General features: G+C 42.8%; 1 protein-coding gene across 5 annotated transcripts in view; it reads right to left on the bottom strand.

Moving 5' to 3' along the window:
• Positions 1-901: 901 nt before the first annotated feature.
• EXT2 (exostosin glycosyltransferase 2) overlaps positions 902-22,541 on the bottom strand; it is a 134,392-nt gene continuing 112,752 nt past the window's right edge. For all 5 annotated transcript variants that reach the window (XM_036860832.1, XM_036860834.1, XM_036860833.1 and 2 more), the window contains 4 exons: positions 13,139-13,282; positions 11,400-11,528; positions 8,004-8,086; positions 902-1,647 (listed from right to left, as the gene is read on the bottom strand). In XM_036860832.1, coding sequence (XP_036716727.1) covers positions 1,509-1,647; positions 8,004-8,086; positions 11,400-11,528; positions 13,139-13,282 — 495 coding nt within the window. In that variant the 3' untranslated portion in view covers positions 902-1,508. The remainder of the gene's footprint in view (positions 1,648-8,003; positions 8,087-11,399; positions 11,529-13,138; positions 13,283-22,541) is intronic.

The following is a 22,541-nucleotide window of genomic DNA, read 5'->3' as shown; positions in this document are numbered from 1 at the left end:
AGTCCGTGATTCTACCACTCCTTAATATGAAAGATGAGACTCTCAAGATTTCCACTCTCAATTTTGCTACTTCTGAAAGTTTTCTTTGGCCTCTCAAAGTCGATGAGAACACATCTGAAGTGACTCTTGTTAAAACTGCAAGTCTGAAAACTACAGCATGAGAACAGCTCAGCTTCGTGTCACTCGACAGAACAGTGCGTGGTGGTTTAGTGACTTGGACTGGCGCACAACTAGGTTTCAGTAATTATACCCATATTCCAAGCAAATTATTATGTATTTTGTGTTCTGGGGACATATGTTATGGCTAAAGCCCAAACTGTGGCTAATCTTAATATTAGAGCCAGATAAATCTGTTTCGAATCCATAACATCTAACATTTGCCAGGGTAGATTTGTTCATCAACTGGGCTTAAAGAGGTATAATTCACACATGTGCAGTATTACTAAATGCTGAAATGTAACGACTTAAATACACCAGCAACTATTGCAAAACAGTTGTTATAGCAGCATTTAACATTAGCCAGAACCTCTCTGGCTAATGTTAGGTTTATACCAAAAGAATGAGGGAAATTTTGGCATCCCCTTGGGGTGAGGGTCACAACTGCCTCAACTTTTACAACATGGTACCAGCAGAGCGACTCAGTGTATGGCTATGAGAGGCCTTCTGTTTTTCCTGGAGAGTATCTAGATCTAATCAGGAAGCATACAGATTCCTCTGGAGGTTTGGGGACACATCTTCTCTAAGAGTGTTTGTAGTCTGGGGCTCTTCCTCTGCTGGATGTACATGGCACCAGATACTCCTCCTGGCTACGTATCTTCCCAGACATGAGGAGGAGACTGGAGTTGAAGCCAGAAGATAGAGTTAAATACACACAAAAAGAAAGAGAGTTCCATAACCAATATTTAAGACATAGTAGGAAATGGAATAAAAAATAATTTTAATCATATCAAAAAGCCAAACCAAAGAGAGAGAGTTCATGGAACTTATAGGTCCCATCTCGGTAGCCGGTGCTCTTCTCTGGATGAGGCCAGTGCCCCATTGTCCCAAGGCATCAAATGTCACTAAGATGTTTGGATTTTGCACCAAATTCTGGGCATGGCTTTTCCTCTGAAGAACTCACTGATTTGAAATAACGAAAAGTGAGAAACAGGTAGCTCTTACATGATTCTCCAAATCTGAAATGGGCTGGAGGTTTCTCAGCTGTCTTACAGCCAGTGAAGTTTCCTCTTAGACCTTGTATTGAGCTACAAACAAAGGACGCCTGAGCTGGCCTTACCCCTGGAGCCTGCCCAAGGCTTCCATCTGGAGTTTTCAGAGAGAAGCCACGGAGAGCATCAGAGGATGCACGAGGCACTCAGATGTCCTCCCTGGGCTCTTGCTCTCGGGGAAGCAGGCTGGGCAGGGATGTGCCAATCTCCCACTCTGAAATCTGGGCGTCAGAGTGCTGGGGGGACGTGTTCTCTTCCTCCGCCCGGGATTAGTGTTCAGACCTCCACCAGCAGCACATTTCATAAGCTGCCGATGTTGGGGAAGCTCTTCAGTTTCTCAGGAAAGTCATCCTTGTACAGGACGGGGTCGGCTCGGTGCTCCACCACCTTAAGAGGCATTGTCCCAAAGACAGAAGCAAACTTGTTGATGCACTCAGACCTGTGGGGTTTGGGGAGGGCAGTGGAGCAGATGAGAGGGACAGGGGGTGGGGAAAAGAGAAACCGTTGCTGAGAGATGAGAGCAAAATATCAATACATAGTCTTCAACATCTACGAGAGAAATGCAAGGATCCCCAGCATGCTCCCAGGTTCTTAACACGGTTGGGAGGGTGTGGATAAAGGAAGTGATCTGGGGGTACTTCAACTATTAGTTCAGCGGGAGAAGGGGAACCAGGGATGCTGTTTGGAGGCCAGGGGCCTGCAGAGGTCAGAATATCTTTTCCCCTCCCCCTCAAATTCCAGTCATTCTTCCAGCTCCGTAGAAGCGGGCCTCAAACCAAGGTGGATTGGCTGCCAACAATCCTTAACCCCATCCCTGCCAGCTAAAGAGAAGACAAAGGGTGGAAAGGCAAAAGGCACTTGGATCTGAGCTTCAGCCCACTCAAGTTTAAAAGGGAGAAGGGAAGATCTTACACATGGAGCGATGGAAGGCAGGAGGAGGCAATGGGGCACTGAACCTCAGTTTCAAAGGACAAACACTTCAGTCATTCAACCCACATCTACTGCGGACCTGTGAGTGGCAATCTCTGGGAATTATGGGTCAACTTCCATAAGCTCTTCCATGAAAGCTGAAGTTCACATAGGACAGCTTTCATAATTTTAGCCACTCCTGTGTTAGAACCGGCAGCAACGAAGCAACAAGCAACTTAGCACTGCTGGGGGAGGAGGCGGTTCAGCCACCCCCACCCCCCAGCACCGCCCCCAGCCTGGTGGGCAGCCCCCTCAGAGGGGAGCAGGTCAGACACGCTGGCGGGAGAGGGTTCTGGTCAATCAGGCCAACTGAGTGTGACAGCCGGCTAATGAGGACACTTCGGCATCAGACCCAAGGGGGAAAACAAGTCTGTAAAAACCACTTTCGAAGCTAAGGGGACCTCAAGGATGGATTTCAGAGAGGTCAGTATCCTCTCTCCTCAGTCAGGCCCACGGCACCTGAGAACGGGTTACCAGGTAGGGGCTGAATTTCAAGACACAGACCAGGAGGCTCTTCCGTCCTCAGAGATACTGTAAGCCTTGTTTCAACTTATTTTAATCAATAGCTTTTATTTGAGTCCTTTGAGCTTTAGCAAGAAACCAATAAACAAAGAAGCCAGTTACTATCAATTCTTTTCTCTTGCTTACTCTCTTGGTCAAAACGTGTTACTATTTCATTTTGAGCTCTTCCAGCTAATAAGATCACTGTGTCCATGACCACAAATCAACAGCAATTAACATTTATTCTATGCTCCAGGCTGTGTTACAAGTGCTTGACATGTATTAGTAACTCAATTCACCCTCACAACAACCCTACGAGGCAGGTCTACTATCCTTCCCACTGTACACTGGGAAGTCAGAGACACATCACAGAGAGGCTAAGAGACGGGACCAAAGGCCAAATAACTAGTAAGAGGCAGAACCAAACCCAGGCATTCTGGCTGCTGAGGCTAAAGTCTTCATTATGAGATGATACACATTTATTTATTAACATAATTCTAGGGTCTAAAGGGAGGAGCTGGAAATTAACAACCGCTGAGCACCTATGACGTGTCAGCTAATTTACATACATGATCCCAATGATTCCTTTAAGGATCCCCCTCCGTATGGCCAAGGATTGGTGTATAGTAGCTTCCTGTTATGGTTTGAGAAATTCAGGCTAAGAGAGGCTAAGGGACTGCCCAAGGACCCCGAGCTGGAAAGTGGTGGAGCTGGGTTTCAAACCCAGTCTTGTGCTGGCAATAGAGCCCTTGCTCTTTCTATCAGACTCTACAATAACCCACAGGTCACTGAGTTTCCCTCCTGTTGGCAGTCTTTTGAGACTCAGGAGGTCGTAGTCCCAGGTACCAAATTGACAGGAAACTGGGGAAAAGACCGAGGGGTTTTAACAAAATGGTATGAAGCAAGCACTGGACAACAGCTTTTCTCTCCTTAAATCATGAGGTCAAGGCAGTGGCAGACTAAGTCAAATTTCCCCAAGGTCTCACTTTTGACAGTTGTTCTGCCTATAAACATGTACCGATTCTTCTAGTTTCCAGTTATTCTGCTTGTAGATGCTGGCCAGCAAAGCCCAGCCGTGCCCAGCAGAGGTGCCAGCGAGCACGTATTAAAGAAGAATCATGGTTCTTGGCAGAGGATAGGGGCTCTAGGGCCCCCTGGAGAGCACTGAGGACAATGTCTCCTCTGTAACTAGACCTGCCAACAGGGCCGGGCCACAGGCAAGAGGCCACTGGGGCTCAGGCCAGCTTGACTTGCTGACAGCTGCCCCGGCTAACCCGGTTTAGTGAGTCCTTCTTTCTCTCCGCACAGCCTGCCCTGGAGAAGTGGCTGCTCATGCTGAACGGTAAAGGTCCTTAACTCTCCTGACAGGTATTGACTGTGTTTCCTACTTTCTTTTCATGCAGGCGATCTGGGTTGGGCAACAGGTTAGGGCAGATTAAGAGTTTGGTTGATTGCTGGTGGCCCACCTGAGTTGTTCTGTCAGGGGTCCAGCTACCATGTCAGTCACTGTTCCCCTGGGTTGGTTTTCTAATCAAGTACAGACAGGCTAAGAACTGCCAATGTCTATCTCCAAAGCGCTGGAAGTGTCTGGGGGAGAAAGGACTAACTAACTGAAACTAACTAAGTTTTCAGTTTTCCTTTCAAACACATACAATTACCTAAAGTAACCAGGAGCCTTCAGGATCAGTGCTGGGGAAACTAACTGGAAAGCGAACTAACCTCGCCAGGCCCCGTGCTACAGGTTTTCATGTATTATTACTCCTTTCATCCCCAGCATATAACACACTGTTTGGTACAAAGATGCTCAGTAAATATTTGTTGAACCCCTGAATGCAACATGATAGATAGTTAATATATCTATTTTAAGAAATGAAAAGATTGGAAATTCAGGATAAGGTAAGTCAATTTCCTTAAGTTGGACAGCCAATAAGTGGCTAATTCATAATCTGAACAAAGACCGGCCTGAATCAAAACACAATGTTTGTTTCTTAAATCAACACCGTCTGTCTGCTGTACTGTCTTGACCTGGGTAAAGCTATTGGCCAAAACGAACAGTCACAAATTCTTCTGCTTCTTAAAGAACTAACAGCAGGTCCTGGAAATGGATGCTGTGTAGTAAAAGCCATTCTCCTCCACTACTGAGATTTCCGATCCCAGACCCCAAATATAAGGATAAACAAGCTTACTGAACCACAAAACTCAACACAAGGTCATAACATGCAGAGTGGTTAACTCCTTTCACCGTTTTGTGCAAAAATGTGGATTCTGCAAAGGCAACTATTTAAAAAATAAAACAAATGAACAATTCTGCAGTTGTAACTCCATCTCTTGGTCTACCCAACAGGGCTTAAATCACGTCTTCCTCCCTCCCAATCTAAGTGCCTTATTTAGTAATTCAGTCATTCATCCGAATAGTTTTGCTCTCAGTTTCTAATTAATTTCAAGATTGATTTCCTTCTGTTCCCTATCACATGTCTCAAAAGGGGAGCCTACATTCACTGACTCTACTTCCTCACTACCAGCTCACACTCTTTAGCCCCATCAACCTATGACATCATTTTTTCCAAAGTCACCAATGACCATTTAATTCCAAGACGGTTTCCTAGTCTGCATGTTCCTCGCTTCTCCCTGCTGCCGAGCACTGGAGACCCTGGCTCTCTCCTGGCCTCACCAGTGGCTGCTTCTCTCTTTTCAGTTACTCTTTCTGTCTCCTAAGTGTCCGAATTTCTCAAGATTCTGCCCTTGGCTTTTCTTCAATCAACTGCCATCTCTGGACAGATGTCTTCCAGATCTCCATCTTTGTTTTAATCTTTTTTCTAAAGTTCTAGTTCCATATTTCCAACTGCTTGCCCTGTATCTACACCTGCATATACAGAGGGCAAGACCCAAAACTCACCCGCCTGATTGCTCTCCAACTTCACACACGATTAAATCTCCTGGCCTCATTAATTATACTGTTAGGTCCAACATTCATCCCCTTCCCTCCCCTAACTGGTGTCCCTCCTAATTATATTTACACTGTTAAAGGTACTACCTTTCTTCCTGACTGTCTTGATCAACTGCTTCTCCATAACCTCCCCATACCTATTCAGTTGGAAATCAAGTGCCAGCTTTTTTCCTTTGGGGGGAAAAAAAAATCCTTTGCAATTTAATTCATCCCTTCTTCTCCACACTCAACTTAGTTTAAGCCTTCTAACCGTTCTTCTTTCTTCTGTCTCTTCACCTTCATTCTGTTCTATGCACCACTTCTAAATCAGCCTCAAAACAACACTTTGATCAAGCTACTTCCCTATTCAAAAACCTTCTATGGCTTACCAGAGCCTGGAGAAAAAAGCTCAACTCCTTAATTGGGCATCCAGGGCTCTCTGCAGTTTGGCACTAACGGGCCAGAATGCTATGCTCTTGCCAAAATGGATATCTTGACTGCTTGCCAAATGTACCTTGGACCATCCAGTTTCCCTGCCGAGGATCTCCTCTTCTTGCCCAGAGTTGCATCGGTTGGAATCCTAGTGACCTTTGAAGGCTCACTTCAAGTGCCACCTCTTACAAAATTATTCCTAATAATTGACCTAGCAAGAAGTCACTTCTCTTTCCTGCGATCAGGTATAACATTTTGAGCCTTCCTTATGACACTTACCACATATAGCTTTGGATTAAGTTTTACACACACACACACACACACACACACACGTATTAAGTATACATACATACACGTGTACCTGTTATTGTTAATTATAAACTCTGATAAAATCAAGCCTACCAACATCTGGGCAGTTGCCTATTCTATTTTCAAAAGCCTCTTCCCACAAGGAAGCTTCCACATTTCCCATAGTTACTTCCTTCAGTGTTTAATAATAATTATATCTAACTTAAATCTTTCCCACTGCATTTGTTATGATCTCAGTGGTGTTACAGAGGAGTTGTTTAGCTTTAGCATGAACTTTAAGGCCATTATTAGGTCAACTTTTCTCCATACAATTCCTTTCTTGGACCCCATAACCCCACCATTTTAACTCAGCCCAATCAATAACTAATTGCTTAATGCTATGAAATTCTTCCCAGCACAGAATGGGGGTAGGTTTAAGTAACAACTTCATGTGCTCTGATAGAACTATAATCCGGGTCTCTTTCAAATGAGCTATGACAGTTAATGTCACTGTCCTCGACTGGGTGATACTTGATACCAGTGACAGATATTTCCAAAATCACAATAATATGCTATTTCATATTGATGGTTGGTAAAAGTCATGTCATTTGGGTAAGACATTTATATATGAAAGAGATAAAGAGATTATTTAGAGAGTAAGAGTAAGAAGTAAGAGTAAGAAGGAGTAAAGCATTATAGAAGAATCCAGGCCAAGTGAAACAACTCGCTGTACAAAAAAATCCTCCAGGCTCGAAGGACTTTGATATAGCTGACAGATTTCAGAAATGAATGCCACAAGCAGAGGCAGATTTCAGAAATGAATGCTGCAAGCAGATGCATATGAGACCTGTGGAAACTTGAACTAGATATCTCTTTCTAATGTCTTTCTCATGACATTCTCTGAATGCATTCTGGTCCCTTGACAATAGTGTTACTGGCTGTCAGATCTTGCTGTCTTGTGTAAGGGGCTGCCTTGTGGAAGAATTAGGTTTGATTCAGGAGATTCGAAGCTTGGGGACCTTTGGGATACAAGTGGGAACTATTAGGTCTACTCTAAGATTATAAAGGTCTTAAGGGAAGACAGGCATCTCCCACTTCTTTTATACTCACCTACAAGGCCCTGTATTACATCCACACAAAGGTGTGCTTATTGACTGACTGAATCAATATAAAGGGAGTATTTCAGAGCTGCCCTGCTTCTCTCTCTGTAATGTAAAGAGCTGTGCTTTCAATTCTGTTCTTGGTAGGTGTTTCAGTTGTGTCAGCAAAGGTAATTTGTCTCTAGTGGGTTTAGTTTAATTCTTTCTAATCAAACTTTCACTGTAACGTGGAGATATTACCCTGGAAAACAATCCAGTATTTCTTTGGAATTAACTCGCTTCCACTTGAATGACTGTGGATAGTTAACTGCCTAGCCCACGCGGAGAATCTGGCTTCTGGAGCTTAAGGCCGGCTATATTTTTAAGACCCTTCCAGCCATTACAAATTGAGTGAGTAGCATTCCAAATTAATTCTTTGGGTGACCTGGGCTTGAACTAACCCAATTCCCACGTGCAAAAGGAGGTGACTATGGCTACCAGCTGCTGTCCTTATATCTGCAACAAAGTCCCATAAACAGGCCCAAGGCAGGAAATGGGGATCAGAGACTAGGGCAGACTTTTGGTTAGAGGCTCACTCACCTCTCCACCATGTGCGTCTGGTCTAGCGAAAGCCCATCGATGGCCGTGCACTCAGGACACTTGAATTTCTTTCGTGGTGTTACCTGCCAGAAGAGCGCAAAAATATACCTGGCTGTCAGTGCCACGGACAATAAAATCATGTTTGTGACACCACTCTGCACACTTCTGTTCTATAAGCTGAGATGCCCACTCCCACTCCATGCACACATGCACACACACATGCCTCACTATTCCTCCATTCAGTTCTGTCTGGCTCGGCCAACAGCAGAACTCACAAGGGCCCAATAAAAAAGGCTTGGAGGGCTTTTGCCTTCTGTAACTGGAAAGAAGTGGTGATGACAAGCTCCTTAATTCCTGTTTAATGACTGTTTTCTCACTGCCAAGGTCCTTGTATAAACACCATTTGTTCTTGCAGCCATAAGGGCGATGAAATACAGCTTCCCATAACTTTCACCGTAACCTTAGTTCCAATGGGCGCTCATTCTCCTTCTTCCAGCTAATGGCAAATGCTATGAGCAGCACCATGCTCTTGAAAATGCTAGGTTATTTTGCAATCCCGTTGAGTCAGGGAAAAGAATCCAACGGTCCTTTGCCCTCTGAGTCCTTTTCCCTGACTCTCCCCACCACCCTCCCATACATTAAACTTCTAATTTTTTTTTAGCAAACTCAGGGGAGGCTGCTACCCTAACCTAGTGAAGATAAGTAACCAGTAGAGGGATGGGAGGGGAAAAAAGCTAGATAACTAAGACCAGGCTAAGAAGCATACAGACCCAAGGAGTTACTGTCCAGAGTAAGCAGGCACAGCTAAGAGCATCTTGAAGCATGTCAAAAAGCAAATTTGGAAATAAGGGGAGTTCCTTTAAAACTAGTTTTGCAATTTACATTCTTTAATTTTCCCTGCAGTGAGCTGTTCATTGAGTTATTTAGAGAGCTGGGGGGTAGGGTAAAGATTGGGTCAAGTCTGAACACATAGTGACTTTTCCTCTTTCCTTAGTCACTTTGGTTTAATCTAGCTTGTCTCATCAATTAATAGCATGAGGAATCATTTGGGGATGCCATACCATGCGTCCAACATAAGCTTCCAGTACAGGAATCTGGCCTAGAAGCATTGCCCATTTTCACATATGGAATTCGAATCCAGAAGGAAAGAAAGGTCAAGATGATTCCACTGTTATACAGAAGTGTACTCTCCCTGCATTTCTAGGGATCTGATTTGAGCAAGATCTACATTTCAGGAACAGACATCTATTACACATACAAAGATCTCCATGTGATCTCAGCTTTTAATATGTTACAGGAAAGGTACTGTTACAAACTGGTAATCGCTATCTTAAAATAATGTTTAGGACAACTACAGTTATAATTGTACAAAGTGTACTATCTTCTCAGCATCTATTAAAAAAAAATCAGCTACCTTAAGAAAGATGTAAAAAAAAAAAAAGTAAAAAAAAAAGAAAGATGTAAACTGCATTCTTTAACTAAAAGAACTAGTTTCCAAGTCGTGTTTGAGAATAAAATTATATTTTTAAAAAAACACGATTTGTAGATTGACCGCCACAGCCTTTATCTCTGATACTGGAGGTTACAAACTATAACTAAAAAAACTGTATATTCAGACTATACTACAAAGCTACAGTAATCAAGACAGTATGGTACTGGCACAAAAACAGAAATATAGATCAATGGAACAGGATAGAAAGCCCAGAGACAAACCCACGCACATATGGTCACATGATCTTTGACAAAGAGGGCAAGAATATACAATGGAGAAAAGACATCCTCTTCAATAAGTGGTGCTGGGAAAACTGGACAGCTACATGTAAAAGAATGAAATTAGAACACTCCCTAACACCATACACAAAAATAAACTCAAAATGGATTAAAGACCTAAATGTAAAGCCAGACACTATAAAACTCTTAGAGGAAAACATAGGCAGAACACTCTATGACATAAATCACAGCAAGATCCTTTTTGACCCACCTCCTAGAGAAATGGAAATAAGAACAAAAATAAACAAATGGGACCTAATGAAACTTAAAAGCTTTTGCACAGCAAAGGAAACCATAAACAAGATGAAAAGACAACCCTCAGAATGGGAGAAAATATTTGCAAACAAAGCAACAGACAAAGGATTAATCTCCAAAATATACAAGCAGTTCATGCAGCTCAATATCAAAAAAACAAACAACCCAATCCAAAAATGGGCAGAAGACCAAATAGACATTTCTCCAAAGAAGACATACAGACGGCCAACAAACACATGAAAAGATGCTCAACATCACTAATCATTAGAGAAATGCAAATCAAAACCACAATGAGGTATCACCTCATGCCAGTCAGAATAGCCATTATCAAAAGATCTAGAAACAGTAAATGCTGGAGAGGGTGTGGAGAAAAGGAAACCCTCCTGCACTGTTGGTGGGAATGTAAATTGATACAGCCACTATGGAGAACAGTATGGAGGTTCCTTAAAAAACTGAAAACAGAACTACCATATGACCCAGCAATCCCACTACTGGGCATATACCCTGAGAAAATCATAATTCAAAAAGGTACAGGTACCACAATGTTCATTGCAGCACTATTTTCAATAGCCAGGACATGGAAGCAACCTAAATGTTCATTGACAGATGAATGGATAAAGAAGATGTGGCACATATATACAATGGAATATTACTCAGCTATAGAAAGGAATGAAACTGAGTTATTTGTAGTGAGGTGGATGGACCTACAGTCTGTCATACAGAGTGAAGTAAGTCAGAAAGAGAAAAACAAATACTGGATGCTAACACATATATATGGAATCTAAAAAAAAATGATATGGATGAACCTAGTAGCAGGGCAGGAATAAAGACACAGACATAGAGAACGGACTTGAGGACACAAGGGGGGAAGGGGAAGCTGGGATGAAGTGAGAGAGTAGCATTGACATATATACACTACCAAATGTAAAATAGATAGCTAGTGGGAAGCTGCTGCAGAGCACGGGGAGATCAGCTCGATGCTCTGTGATCACCTAGAGGGGTGGGATAGGGAGGGTGGGAGGGAGGCTCAAGAGGGAGGAGATATGGGGATACATGTATACATATAGCTGATTCACTTTGTTGTACAGCAGAAACTAACACAACATTTTAAAGCAATTATACTTCAATAAAGATGTGAAAACAAAAAGGAAAAAAAAAAGTATAAAAAATGTTTAAATCATCAAAGCCTACCTTCAATTTCACAGTATGACAGCATCAATCATAGAATCTTAAAGCTAAAAGGGAGCTTAAAGTTCATCTATTCCAAGGCTTCATTTATAGTTATGAAAACTTCTGAGACTCAGAGAACCAGAAGCATGCCCCAGATCGCAAAGTAAGTTAGGGGCAGAGCTGGCCAAGGATGCCTCCTACCTTGATAACAGCTTTCCCTGTGACGTTAGCCACCAGGAAATTCATGGCAATATCTTCACAGTTCATATGAGCATCCACCCAGTTCTTGATGTCCCCAGGCATCTTGTAGGTGTACAGGTAATTAAAATACTGCCAGATGAGACAGAAAAGAAGACACATTCAAATAGCAGTTCCCTGTGGTTGATACACAAAGGGCAACTGAGCCATGGCAGGGGGACAAGCTTTCTCTCATAAGATTAGTCACAAGCCTGGATCAATAGAAAGGGCAAAGGAAGTATTAGAATGGTTATTGGTCAGGTGACCAAGTATCTTTAACACTGTCATTCTTTAAAAAATCACTTATTGTAAGCAGAGGTGTGTACGGTATGGTGTGAAGCCCTTGTAAGATGTAGGCCCTTTGGACTGATTAATATATCATATGTTTAATAAATATTGTTCAGAAACACACTACATACTGATCTTCACTAAATCCTTCCCCCGAGTCACAATGTTCAACCCTGTTTTCCACATTCTTTCTATAGACCGCAGATAGAAACAGATATATTAATGGTGGATTGACATTGCAGACATGTCCTTTTTAAAGTAAAACAAAATGAGGCAATTCTGAAACTACATAACCTATATGTATGAAATAGTACAGAAATTTGTGGGCTAAAACAAGGTATTTATCAGTCTACCACAAACCCCAAGAATTATAAACCTTAATTATTTATTTATTCTTTGCTAAGAACAAAAACTCATTTCTGGATCTAGAGCCCTGAAAAATATGAGGGCAGCAGTGCTGAGATAACAACAAGCAATCAATATAAATACAGCGAAGTCAAATTAACTGTGCTGAGCTGCACAGATCTTTTTCCTGACATCAGTTCCTTATGCCACTGCTGACAATTGACAAGTTATTACTGTTTAATTAAGCTGCACACTTCCAGGGAGCACTCCACCATCAAACAGAATATTCTAAAGTCCAATGCATACCCTTCAATCTCTCCCTTTAATAAAAAAAAGAGTCAAAAACACAGTGACAGTTGTAAGAGAAGAAATACAAAAGGCTAAAATATACACAAAAGGAATTTCAACCTCAATAGTTATCAAATCAAAGTGAAATCAATAAGATCCACTTTCACTTAGCAAAATAGCTAAGTTTGATTTTTTTAAAAATGTTTTTCATGCAAGGGAGGGTATGGTAAGATACTTTTGTATTTTGCTGGTAAGAATGTAAATTGGCACAAACTATATTGAAAACAACCAACAAATACATATATCAAAACCTCTCCCAAATGTTCATAATTCTTCTTCTAGGAATCTATCATAATGATCCTAAGTACAAACGGGTATGAAAATGGATACTGATCATTATTTAAGCATTTGATAAAGCATTATCTAGCAAAAAATTGAGATACAACCTAAATACCCAATGATAGAGAAACAGTTATACATGATTTATGGAATATTAATATAATGGTATATTAGCAATTATGTTAAGAAGTTGTTTATGAAGAAATGTTAATGATATAAGAAAAAAACTCACAATATAATGCATGCAAAAAGCAAGCTAATGAGAATATTTACAACTGTCTGTACGTGTGAATTAGTAAATAAAAGAGGCAAACTGGAAAAAACATCTAAAGTAGAACATTTTTCCAAAACTCATGAAAATTAAGTTGGGCCAAATAAAACGAGCATCATACTCTTGGTTTGTCAACTCAGCCCCACTTGCCCCAAGCCTGCCCCCGACTTACCTTGTGATAAAAAGCTGCCCCCGTGAGCACCATGGACACCTCATTGGTCCACTCAGACTCATACTTCCACTTACTCATCTCATGGTCCCAGAGATGCAGGCGACCCGGGTAACCCACCAACCGGTCAGGAAATTCTCGCCAGACCTGAGGACAGAAACACATCAGCAATCAACTCCCAGTTCAGACAACAACCAAGCACAGTGCTCAGTTCTTTAAACAGTATCGATAGAGTCCCCACGTTCAAATCTTCACATACTAAGAGCAGGATGGGCTTCTGAAGATATTTGATCCAACAGATGCTAGTTCTTCTGCCAATATTCAAAGATAGACGTGATTCTAATATCCTCCAAAACTTCCCCGTGCTTGCTTGGAAATTTCGAGTAATGTAGAATAATAGCTTCCTGAATTGGGCCAAGGTAGGTAATCTCTTAACATGTGATTAATGAAACAGGTTCCACTCTTCATGAACACACAAATGAAGACTAAATGGAACCCTGATTTATAATAAATATTGATAATTGTGAAAGCTTACAAAGTCTCTGTTTCTAAAAAAAAAAAAAAAAAGTCTATCTGGAGCACAAAGACATTTTAATGTCCTTTTGGAAGCCTCAAGTATACAGAATTTGTCTAATTCTATAATCTGTAACATACTGAAAACAAAAACTTGATTTCCGCATTTGGAAAGGTTCTTAGATATAGCTTTGTTAAACAGAATTTGGTATATGAGGGGTGGGGTACTTCCAATACCTTTCCCCATGTACTTCCGTATAATTTAGTTTAAACTTTAAACCATTAACCATTAGTGAATACTGACAATTTACCAGATGTCCTGGTGCCGCTTCTCAGCACCACGAATCCTCATCCTTGACCAGACCTCTAAACAGCAGAGTTCCAGAGGGCCTACTCCTGGCCCCTATTCTCTTCTTTCAACTCTCCCCCCTAAGTAACATCTACTTTCAATCACTAAATACTGTCTCTACTCTGATGACCTCTAAATGTATGTCTGGCCCGGAACATTTCTGAGACTACCAACTACTTACTTAATATCTTCAACTGGATAAACAACAGGCACCTCAAACTTAACATGTCCAAAGCATAACTCTTGATTCCATATCCTCAGAAAAGCCATTCTCTCTCAGTCTTTTCCATCTCAATAAGTCATCTAATCCAACTGCTCAAGCCAAAAGCTAAGAGTCAGCCTTTATTCCTTCCTTTCCCTCTTTCCCCACATCCAGTCCATTACCAAGTCTTACTAGCTTTACTTCTGACGTCCTCTTACCATTTCTACTACCACTCTCTCTAGCTCAAACCACCATCATTACTCATTACTAGATTACCGTAGGTTACTGGATTACTGTAACAGACTTCCAACTTACTTCTTTGCTTCCACTCTTGCCCCTCCAAACCATCATTTACAGAGCATCACTAAAAGGTCCATTCTTAAAAGAACAGTAGGGTATTCTATACAGCGTAATTCAATCAGTGGGCTCCATCCTATTAATTTATATATTTTTTCATTATGTATTTTTTCATTATATATTTACCCAACACCCCAGTGTCACTGAGTCCAGGAAGGATGCTTCATTGCTTTCCCAAAGGCAGAGCCAGTATACTAGTACTCCCCCTTTTTTAGTTTGCTAGGGCTACTGTAAAAAGTAACACAAACTGAGTGGCTTAAAATAACAGAAATCTAGAAATCCAAAATCAAGGTGTTGGCAGGGCCATCGCACCCAGGGGAAGGAGCCTTCCTTGCCTCTTCCCAGCACCTGGGGGTTGGCTGTCAACCTCTGGCATTCCTTGGCTTGTAGATGCGTCGCTCCAAACCTCTGTCTTCACATAGTCTTCTTCCCTCTGTGTGTGTCTCTGTGCCCAAATTCTGCCTTTTTATAAAGATTCCAGTCAAACTGAATTAGGGCCTACCCTAATGATCTCATTTTAACTTAATTACCTCTGAAAAGACCCTATTTCCAAATAAGGTTACTAAGGGTTAGGATTTCGACATATCTGTTTTAGATATGTTCAATCCATAACATCCTCCCACAAAAATCTTTAAAAAACAAAAAATGGCTTCCTATTGACTAAGAATAATAACGAAACTCCTTAGCATGTTCTAAACGGCCTTCCTACTCTCCAATCTCTCTCGTACCACATTCTCCCACAATTCACTGGCTTCCTTGTTCTTTAACTGTGAGTAGACTAGACCTCAAGCCCTCTGCACCTGCTATTTCTTCGATGGAATGTTCCCCCAGCTCTTCAAAAGGCTGGTTCATGCTCATCAGTCAGGTCTCTGCTTAAATGTCACCTACTCTGAGAGGTCTTTCCAGACCTTCCCATCCAAGATAAATGCCATCCCCCAACCAGCCATTCTTCATCACGCCCCCTCACCCCATGCTTTTCTTCACCAAACTTTCATTTCTTGAAATTGCACTGGTTATTTACTGTCTGCTCACTATCTCTTTTCCTCCCATAGAGTTTAAGCTCCATGAGGCAGAGACTCTGTCTTACTCACTGCGGCCTCCCAAGCACAAAGCACAGTGTCGACACATGACAGCATTCCACGCACACTTGTTGAACGCACGGGCGGGCAAAATCTCGGCAGGCGAAAAGCTGAGTATGAAAGAAGGGAACCAAAGATCCTTCCTCTCTTCTTCACAGCCAGAGCTAGTATACTTCTTAATTCAGAAAGGAAATCTGCAACAGTACTGATCACCAGCTACCATTCATAATAATGTGATAGCCTTTGTGTGAGAAGATCACAGTAATAACTCACCATCACTAAAGCACATGTTTTAAATTGCTTTTCCAGCAGCGGGTGAAGGGACATTTGCTGAGTCATTACACTCTCTTGCCCAGTCCTTGTGATCATCTACATGCTTTTATGGGCTGTCTGACCAGGGTCTTGAACGTGGTCTGGAGCTGTGAAAAGAGGCTTCCTTCGTGCGGAACCAGCTCACCTAACAGGCCTCTCCAACCCACAGCCTTGGCCTCGTTAACACCATGTTGTAACCAACAGAGTTAATCGGCCACAGGCATCATCATAATAGCTGTAGACAAATGAATCCATGTCAAACATTTCCTCAGATGTTTAATGCTGCTGCTGTGTTCTCTACTCTGGGGTTTGTGTTTCAGCAGATTAAAATAATATGATACTATTACAGTTTTATAGAGCCCAGAGCAACAACATAGGCTGTGGGCCATAACTTCTGTCTGGCCTGTGGGCCTGAACACACCCCACCAAGCGCACAGCCAGGTTCCTTTGCTTGGCACCAAGCACCTGCCTGTTCAAGTCACACCAGGACCACAATCACCAATCCATCTCAATGGAACTAAAGAGATTTCTGAAGGGCTCCAAGCGCAAGTAACGACACTCAACACCAGTGATGGGCAAGGTGGAGGAGAGGGGGGCGGATGGGGGCATCCGTTCAGTTGGCACCTCTGCTGGATGGAAGCTGCATTCCCCCTCCCTGTATTCGAGTCAACACAGCTCGCTAATCTGTGCAAAGGAAGGTCAAATCACTTTCCCAAGGGGTTCTTTTCAAGCCCCCATCTGCAGCAATAATAATAACACTGGATCAGTTTTAGGGTCAGAGGCTGTTGAGATTTCAGTCCTCTTCCTGTTAGCTGAAGCCACTTACCAGACTCCTCTCCAGAGACACTTAATTTGGTAACACTGGGTCACAGAACACTGAACTACGCTGCTCTGAAAGCATCAGAGGTGTCCCGAATCTCAGATGCCTTTGGAGCCTTCAGTGAGAGCTGTTCCTCAGGCGGGGCCTCTCTGCCCTTGACTTACTCCAGGCAGCTGGATGCAATCAAGATACCATCCTTGTCACTTCATCTATAACTCTGCAGCTGACTGCAGGATCAAAACGGAGTGGAACAGAAGGGGATGGGCCTTCTCTAACGGAGCCCCGGTGTAGTACGAAGTCGATTATGTATATAGTAAAGCATTTTCCCAGCCAGAAGAGCAAGAACTCGACTTCGACCCCTCCCCTTCCCTCCTTGCGACCCATCTCCCACTCTAATTCAACTCTTTTCTTTTTACTTCAGGGAAATGCTCTGGGGCCGGCCTTTTGTCATTACTAACAGATGCCTTTATATATTGTAGTGCAGGAATTTGAAACTTCACATTATATCCCTATAGTTCTAGCAATAGTGCTCCCAGAGCTATGTTCAAGTCACAAAGCCATCACTCAATTGTTTGCCTATTCTATTTAAGTCTTCCATATACAGTGTCATCTATTTTTAATTGCACACATCTTTTAAGACAGAGGCCCACGTCTGTTATAACAAACTCCATGCCTTGTAGGGGCTTAGCAATAATTTGAATAGCCCTTACATTTGGGGCCTATTCTACATCACTATTCAAACAGAAATTGTAATAACCTAATACCATCCTAACTATTTCCTTCCATTCTAATTTTTATAATCTTGGTCCCAACCACCTCTTACCTGGATTATGGAAATATCCTCCTCTCTGGACTCCCAGCTGTGCTCACTTGTCTATTTTCAGTTAACTATCTACCCTTTTTTTTTTTTCTTTTTCTTTTTTAAGCTTCCTGAGGTCTTTTGTGGCTTCCCATTACTAGAGGATGAAACTAAGATCTTCTACCTTTTCTTAAAAGGCACGGCAGCCAGCCTTGATTACTGCCTATAGAAAGTACGCTGGGGACAAGGTTAACGTACATCCAGGCCTAGCTCTGCCACTGATGACTTGTGCCCCAGACCTACTCAAGTTGCCCTGCTTCCATTCTGCCCTCTGCAAAATGAGGGGTTGGATTAAATGACCTCTAATGAACTTTTAGACCTAAATTCTTATATCTTCTTCCTCACTGACCTATTTCCAAGGAAACTAATACAGCAACTGTGATCAGTTGCTGGCCTGCATTATTTTACTTTGTTTAAAATGCCACACCCATACGGGTACCCAATAAATGTTCCTGAAAAGAGGATAATGCACTATATTCTAAGCCAGCTTAGAGAGTGCATATTAAACTCAGGGTGTGTGCTAACCACAGTCAGATTCAGGAAACAGACTGGGGGTGGGGTGGGGGAGGGAGAAGGTGAAACAACAGGTGGCGCCCATCTGGGATGTCCGATTAGGAGATCACGGGCTAGCTCCAGGAGGAAAGGAACTCTCTGAAGTGGCTGCTACAGTCATCACACTTTCAAAGGCATAGTTCCCACAGGGATATTGCTACTGGGTGAGAGGGATGCCACATGTATCAGGATTCATGAATCAAGAGATGGACTAAGAAGTGGTGAGGGAAACGGGGGTGGGGGGGGTGGAGAGGGGGCAGAACGTGGACGCAAGGTACCCAGACTAGGCCAGGGTTCATTTCTGTCCTTGCACATGCCCCCTAGGTTTTGTTGATCCCTAACCATCAAAGTGGAACAGAATGCTATGACCCAGCCCAAGCCCTGCGGCCACATGCGAGGGTCAGTCGTGGCAGAGTTGCAAGGAACCCAGCTTGCAGACGCCTTTGAATTAGTGGCCGTCCTTCCCGTCAGGACTGTCTTGCGTGCTGCCCAGATGGGAAAGGGGGAGCTGGCTGCGGTCCAATTTCTAGCTGGTTTCCACAGAGGAGCCAGTTATCGGATTCACTCTCAGCCCTCTGGGAACAAAGCTCACCTTTTATATTTGGAATTTCCTGAAATGAAGTGGAATGGAGGGACTGATTGGCTTCATTTTCAGCTCATGCTTTTAATTACAATGGTGGTTGGTAGTTTTTGTCAAGGGGGTGCTTTGCAAAAAGCCAAAGAGCTTTTACCCACGCCTGGGACACAATTAAATGCTAATGCTGGGCATCTAGAGCAAGGGAGCCCAAAGTTGTCATCTGGAGTGCCCTAATGCTGATTGGTTTTGACAAATACATGTACACGCTGCATTATGTATTAAGATTTACCTGTTAGATCACTTCAGTCTGCTCCAGAGACCTTCCCAACCCAAGGCGGGGTTCTGCTTAAAATTAGCCAAACAGGAAAAGCCCCATCATGGGAAGGCTCCTGGGGTTTTGGCAGCAATCCTATTTGCCCCAGTCTGGCTGGAGGTTAGTGCCCTGGCGCTGGGGCACATGATTGCCACTCCTCTCAAGTCCTCTCTTCAGGCCTGGGGCAGTGATGAAGGTAGGGAGACAGACCAGGATTGGCCACAGCTGGTACAGGAGCATGTGCTATTAACCTTTCATGGGTACCACTGTTAGGAAGACACCACTGAAGAGGTGGCTCTAAGACATTTGCCATCTCACCAGACGGCAGAACCACAGGCCTTCGGTGGATGGTAAGAAGAGACTCACACTCCGGCAGTGTGAGCTGCGGACCGCTGCCCACGCTGACTCAGGGGTCACTTGGAAGGTGGAGATCATTTGGTCCAGTCCCCTCACTGGACAGATGGGAAAACTGAAGGCTGGAGAAGAAGCGCTGTCCAGAGGTCACACTGCTAGGTCATGCCTAACTCCCCGTCCAGCCTCTGCTCACGAAGTCCTGCGATTTCCCGCTCTCCTGATTCTAGAAAGCACTTCCTCTCCCCACACTCAGGACCTCACTTGTCAAACAAAGAGGTCAGAGGACAGGGTTTAAAGTCACACTCAGTGTCAGTGTTCTCAGCTGTGTGCAGTTGCTGGCAGAGATGGTTAAGGGTCCTACACACATGCGAATGACAGAGGTGGGGAATAGAATGGGGGAGCGAGAGGCAGTGGGGAAAACGAAAAAACCTTTTGCTCCCCTCAGCATCCATCTTCTGAAAGCCGAAGGCTCTTCATGAGCGTGGTTTCCATTTAGCAGAGAAAGCCACGTGCTCACACCATTAAAAGAAGGAAGTCCCATCAGCTGTGTGGCAAACGAGTGAGACGCCACTTAGGACACCGAGGGCCTACTGGAAACTTGTAATCCGGGAGGCTCTGGGGCAGGGAAGGAAGGACAAGCAAAAAGCAGCTGAACAAAAGATTAAACTCAACTACTATTTTTCATGAGGCAATGAATCTCCTGAGAGATAATAAAGAAGGGAAGGAGAGACGTGAGTTTGAGGGGATGGGAGGAGGAAGAGATGGGTCAGGATCAGGTCACGGGCTTTCTAATTTTGCGCTCCTTAAGACCCACTAAACATGAAATCATTTTTATTTCCATAACCTCAACTCCAGTGGGGGTGATACTGTTTCTAAGTCTGGTCCCAGGGGATTGTTTAATGAAGTTAAAAGAAGAATAGTGATCATAAGCCAAATGGCTATTCCCTTTAAATCCTGCACGAGGCAGAAACAGAGACTTCAGCTTTTATAAATAACCATTACTGAGCCTTCAAAATTTCAACTTGATCTTGGTGAGGCTTGATTTGGCTGACTGTAGACCAAAGATATCAGCTCTGTCCAGCAGGGAGGAAGTAACTCTCCTTACTTCACGTCACTGCTCTGCCCTATCACTCACAGATGCTACTGCAGAACTGGCCGGGTTTGTTTTCTTACTGTGCAAAGGGAGGAAATGGCACTGACCACAAACTGCAATCCTGGCTGACTCTGAAGCATAAATGTGGTTCCAAAACGATTCTTTAATGAGTTAATTAATCAGAATGCCCTATATGTGTGCTTAAACTCCATAATCTCTTGGTGGAAAATCAAGAAGCAGAGGAACTCTTTTTAAATTACTTATTTATTTGTATCCCATCTACTTCAAAAAAAAGATTTGGGATGGCCTACAACAAAAGGCAAAAACTAGAATAAAGTCCAAACTATCAAAACAGATGATGCCCTCAATAACATTTCTTTAAATATCCAGAGATTCCACCTATCTTAAAAATATTAATCCTGGACTTCCCTGGTGGCACAGTGGTTAAGAATCCACCTGCCAATGCAGGGGACACGGGTTCGAGCCCCAATCCGGGAAGATCCCACATGCCGCAGAGCAACTAAACCCATGCGCCACAACTGCTGAGCCTGTGCTCTAGAGCTGGGGGGCCACAACTACTGAAGCCCGCGTGCCTAGAGCCTGTGCTCTGCAACAAAAGAAGCCACCACAATAAGAAGCCCATGCACTTCAAGGAAGAGTAGCCCCCGCTCGCTGCAACTAGAGAAGGCCCGCACGCAGCAATGGAGACCCAACGCAGCCATAAATAAATAAATAAATAAATTTATTTATTTATTTATTTATTTATTTAAAAAATATTAATCCTGCTATCAAGTTCTAGAAAGGCAACCCAACAGCAAGCTGAAGTCACAGTCTAGGGATGGAGAGATTTGGGTGTTCCTATTTATTAATTCATTTACACATTCAACTCTTAGATACTTTCTGAGCTCCCACTATTTTTTAACTAAACATTTTATTTTGAGATAACTGTAGATTCAAAAGTAGTTGTAAGAAATAACGCAGAGGGAGCCTGTGTACTCTTTACCCAGTTCCTCCCAATGGTAACATCTTGCAAAACTATAGTGTGACATAACAACATGATATTAACACTGACACAGTTAAGATTCAGAGCATTTCCATCAGCATGAGGGTCCCTCCTGTTGCCCTCTTATAGACCCTCCCCATCCAGGTACCCTCTGACAACTGCTAATCTGTTCTCTATTTCTACAATTTCGTAATTTCAAGAAGGCTGTGTATCAATGGAATCATACAATACGTAACCTTTCGGGATTAGCTTTTTTTCACACAGCATAATTCCCCAGAGATTCATCTAAATTGCTCTTGTATATCAATAGTTTGGTCCTCTTCATTGCTGAGTAGTATTCCATGGTGTGGATGGACCAGTTTGTTTAACCATTCACCCTCTAAAGGATATCTGGGCTAATTCATTTTTTGGCACTACAAACAAAGCTGCTACGAACATTCGCAACCAGGTTTTTGTGTGGGTGTAAATTTTACTGCCTCTGGAATAAATGCCCAAGTGCAACTGCTGTGTCACGTGGTAGTTGCATGCTTAGTTTTATAAGAAATGGCCAAAACTGTTTTTCCAGAGTGGCTGTACCATTTTACATTCCTACCAGTAATGTATGGAGAGATCCAGTTTCTCTGCATCTTCACCAGCATTTGGTGTTGTGACTATTTTTTTTAAAATTTTAGCCATTCTGATAGGTGTATATAATTCCGGTTTTAATCTTTAATGGTTAATGATGTCAAACATCTTTTCACATGCTTTTTGCCATCTGTATATACTCTTCAGTGAAATAACTGCTCCTGTCCTTTGCCCATTTTCTAATTGGATTGTTTGTCTTTTTGCTGTTGAGTTTTGAGAGTTATATATCCTAGATGCTACTCCTTTGTTGGATATGTTGTTTGCAAATATTTTCTCTCAGTCTGCAGCTTGTCTTTTAATCCTCTGCACAAGGCCTTTCACAGAGCGTAAGTCTTAAATGTTGATGAGGTCCAATTTATCAACTCTTCCTCTTATGAATCATGCTTCTCTTTGTCTAGC

Source organism: Balaenoptera musculus, chromosome 8 (genome assembly GCF_009873245.2).
Source record: "Balaenoptera musculus isolate JJ_BM4_2016_0621 chromosome 8, mBalMus1.pri.v3, whole genome shotgun sequence".
NCBI classification, from domain to species: domain Eukaryota; kingdom Metazoa; phylum Chordata; class Mammalia; order Artiodactyla; family Balaenopteridae; genus Balaenoptera; species Balaenoptera musculus.
Note: the sequence above shows the minus strand (reverse complement) of the source record. Positions and strands in the feature narration are given on the sequence as shown.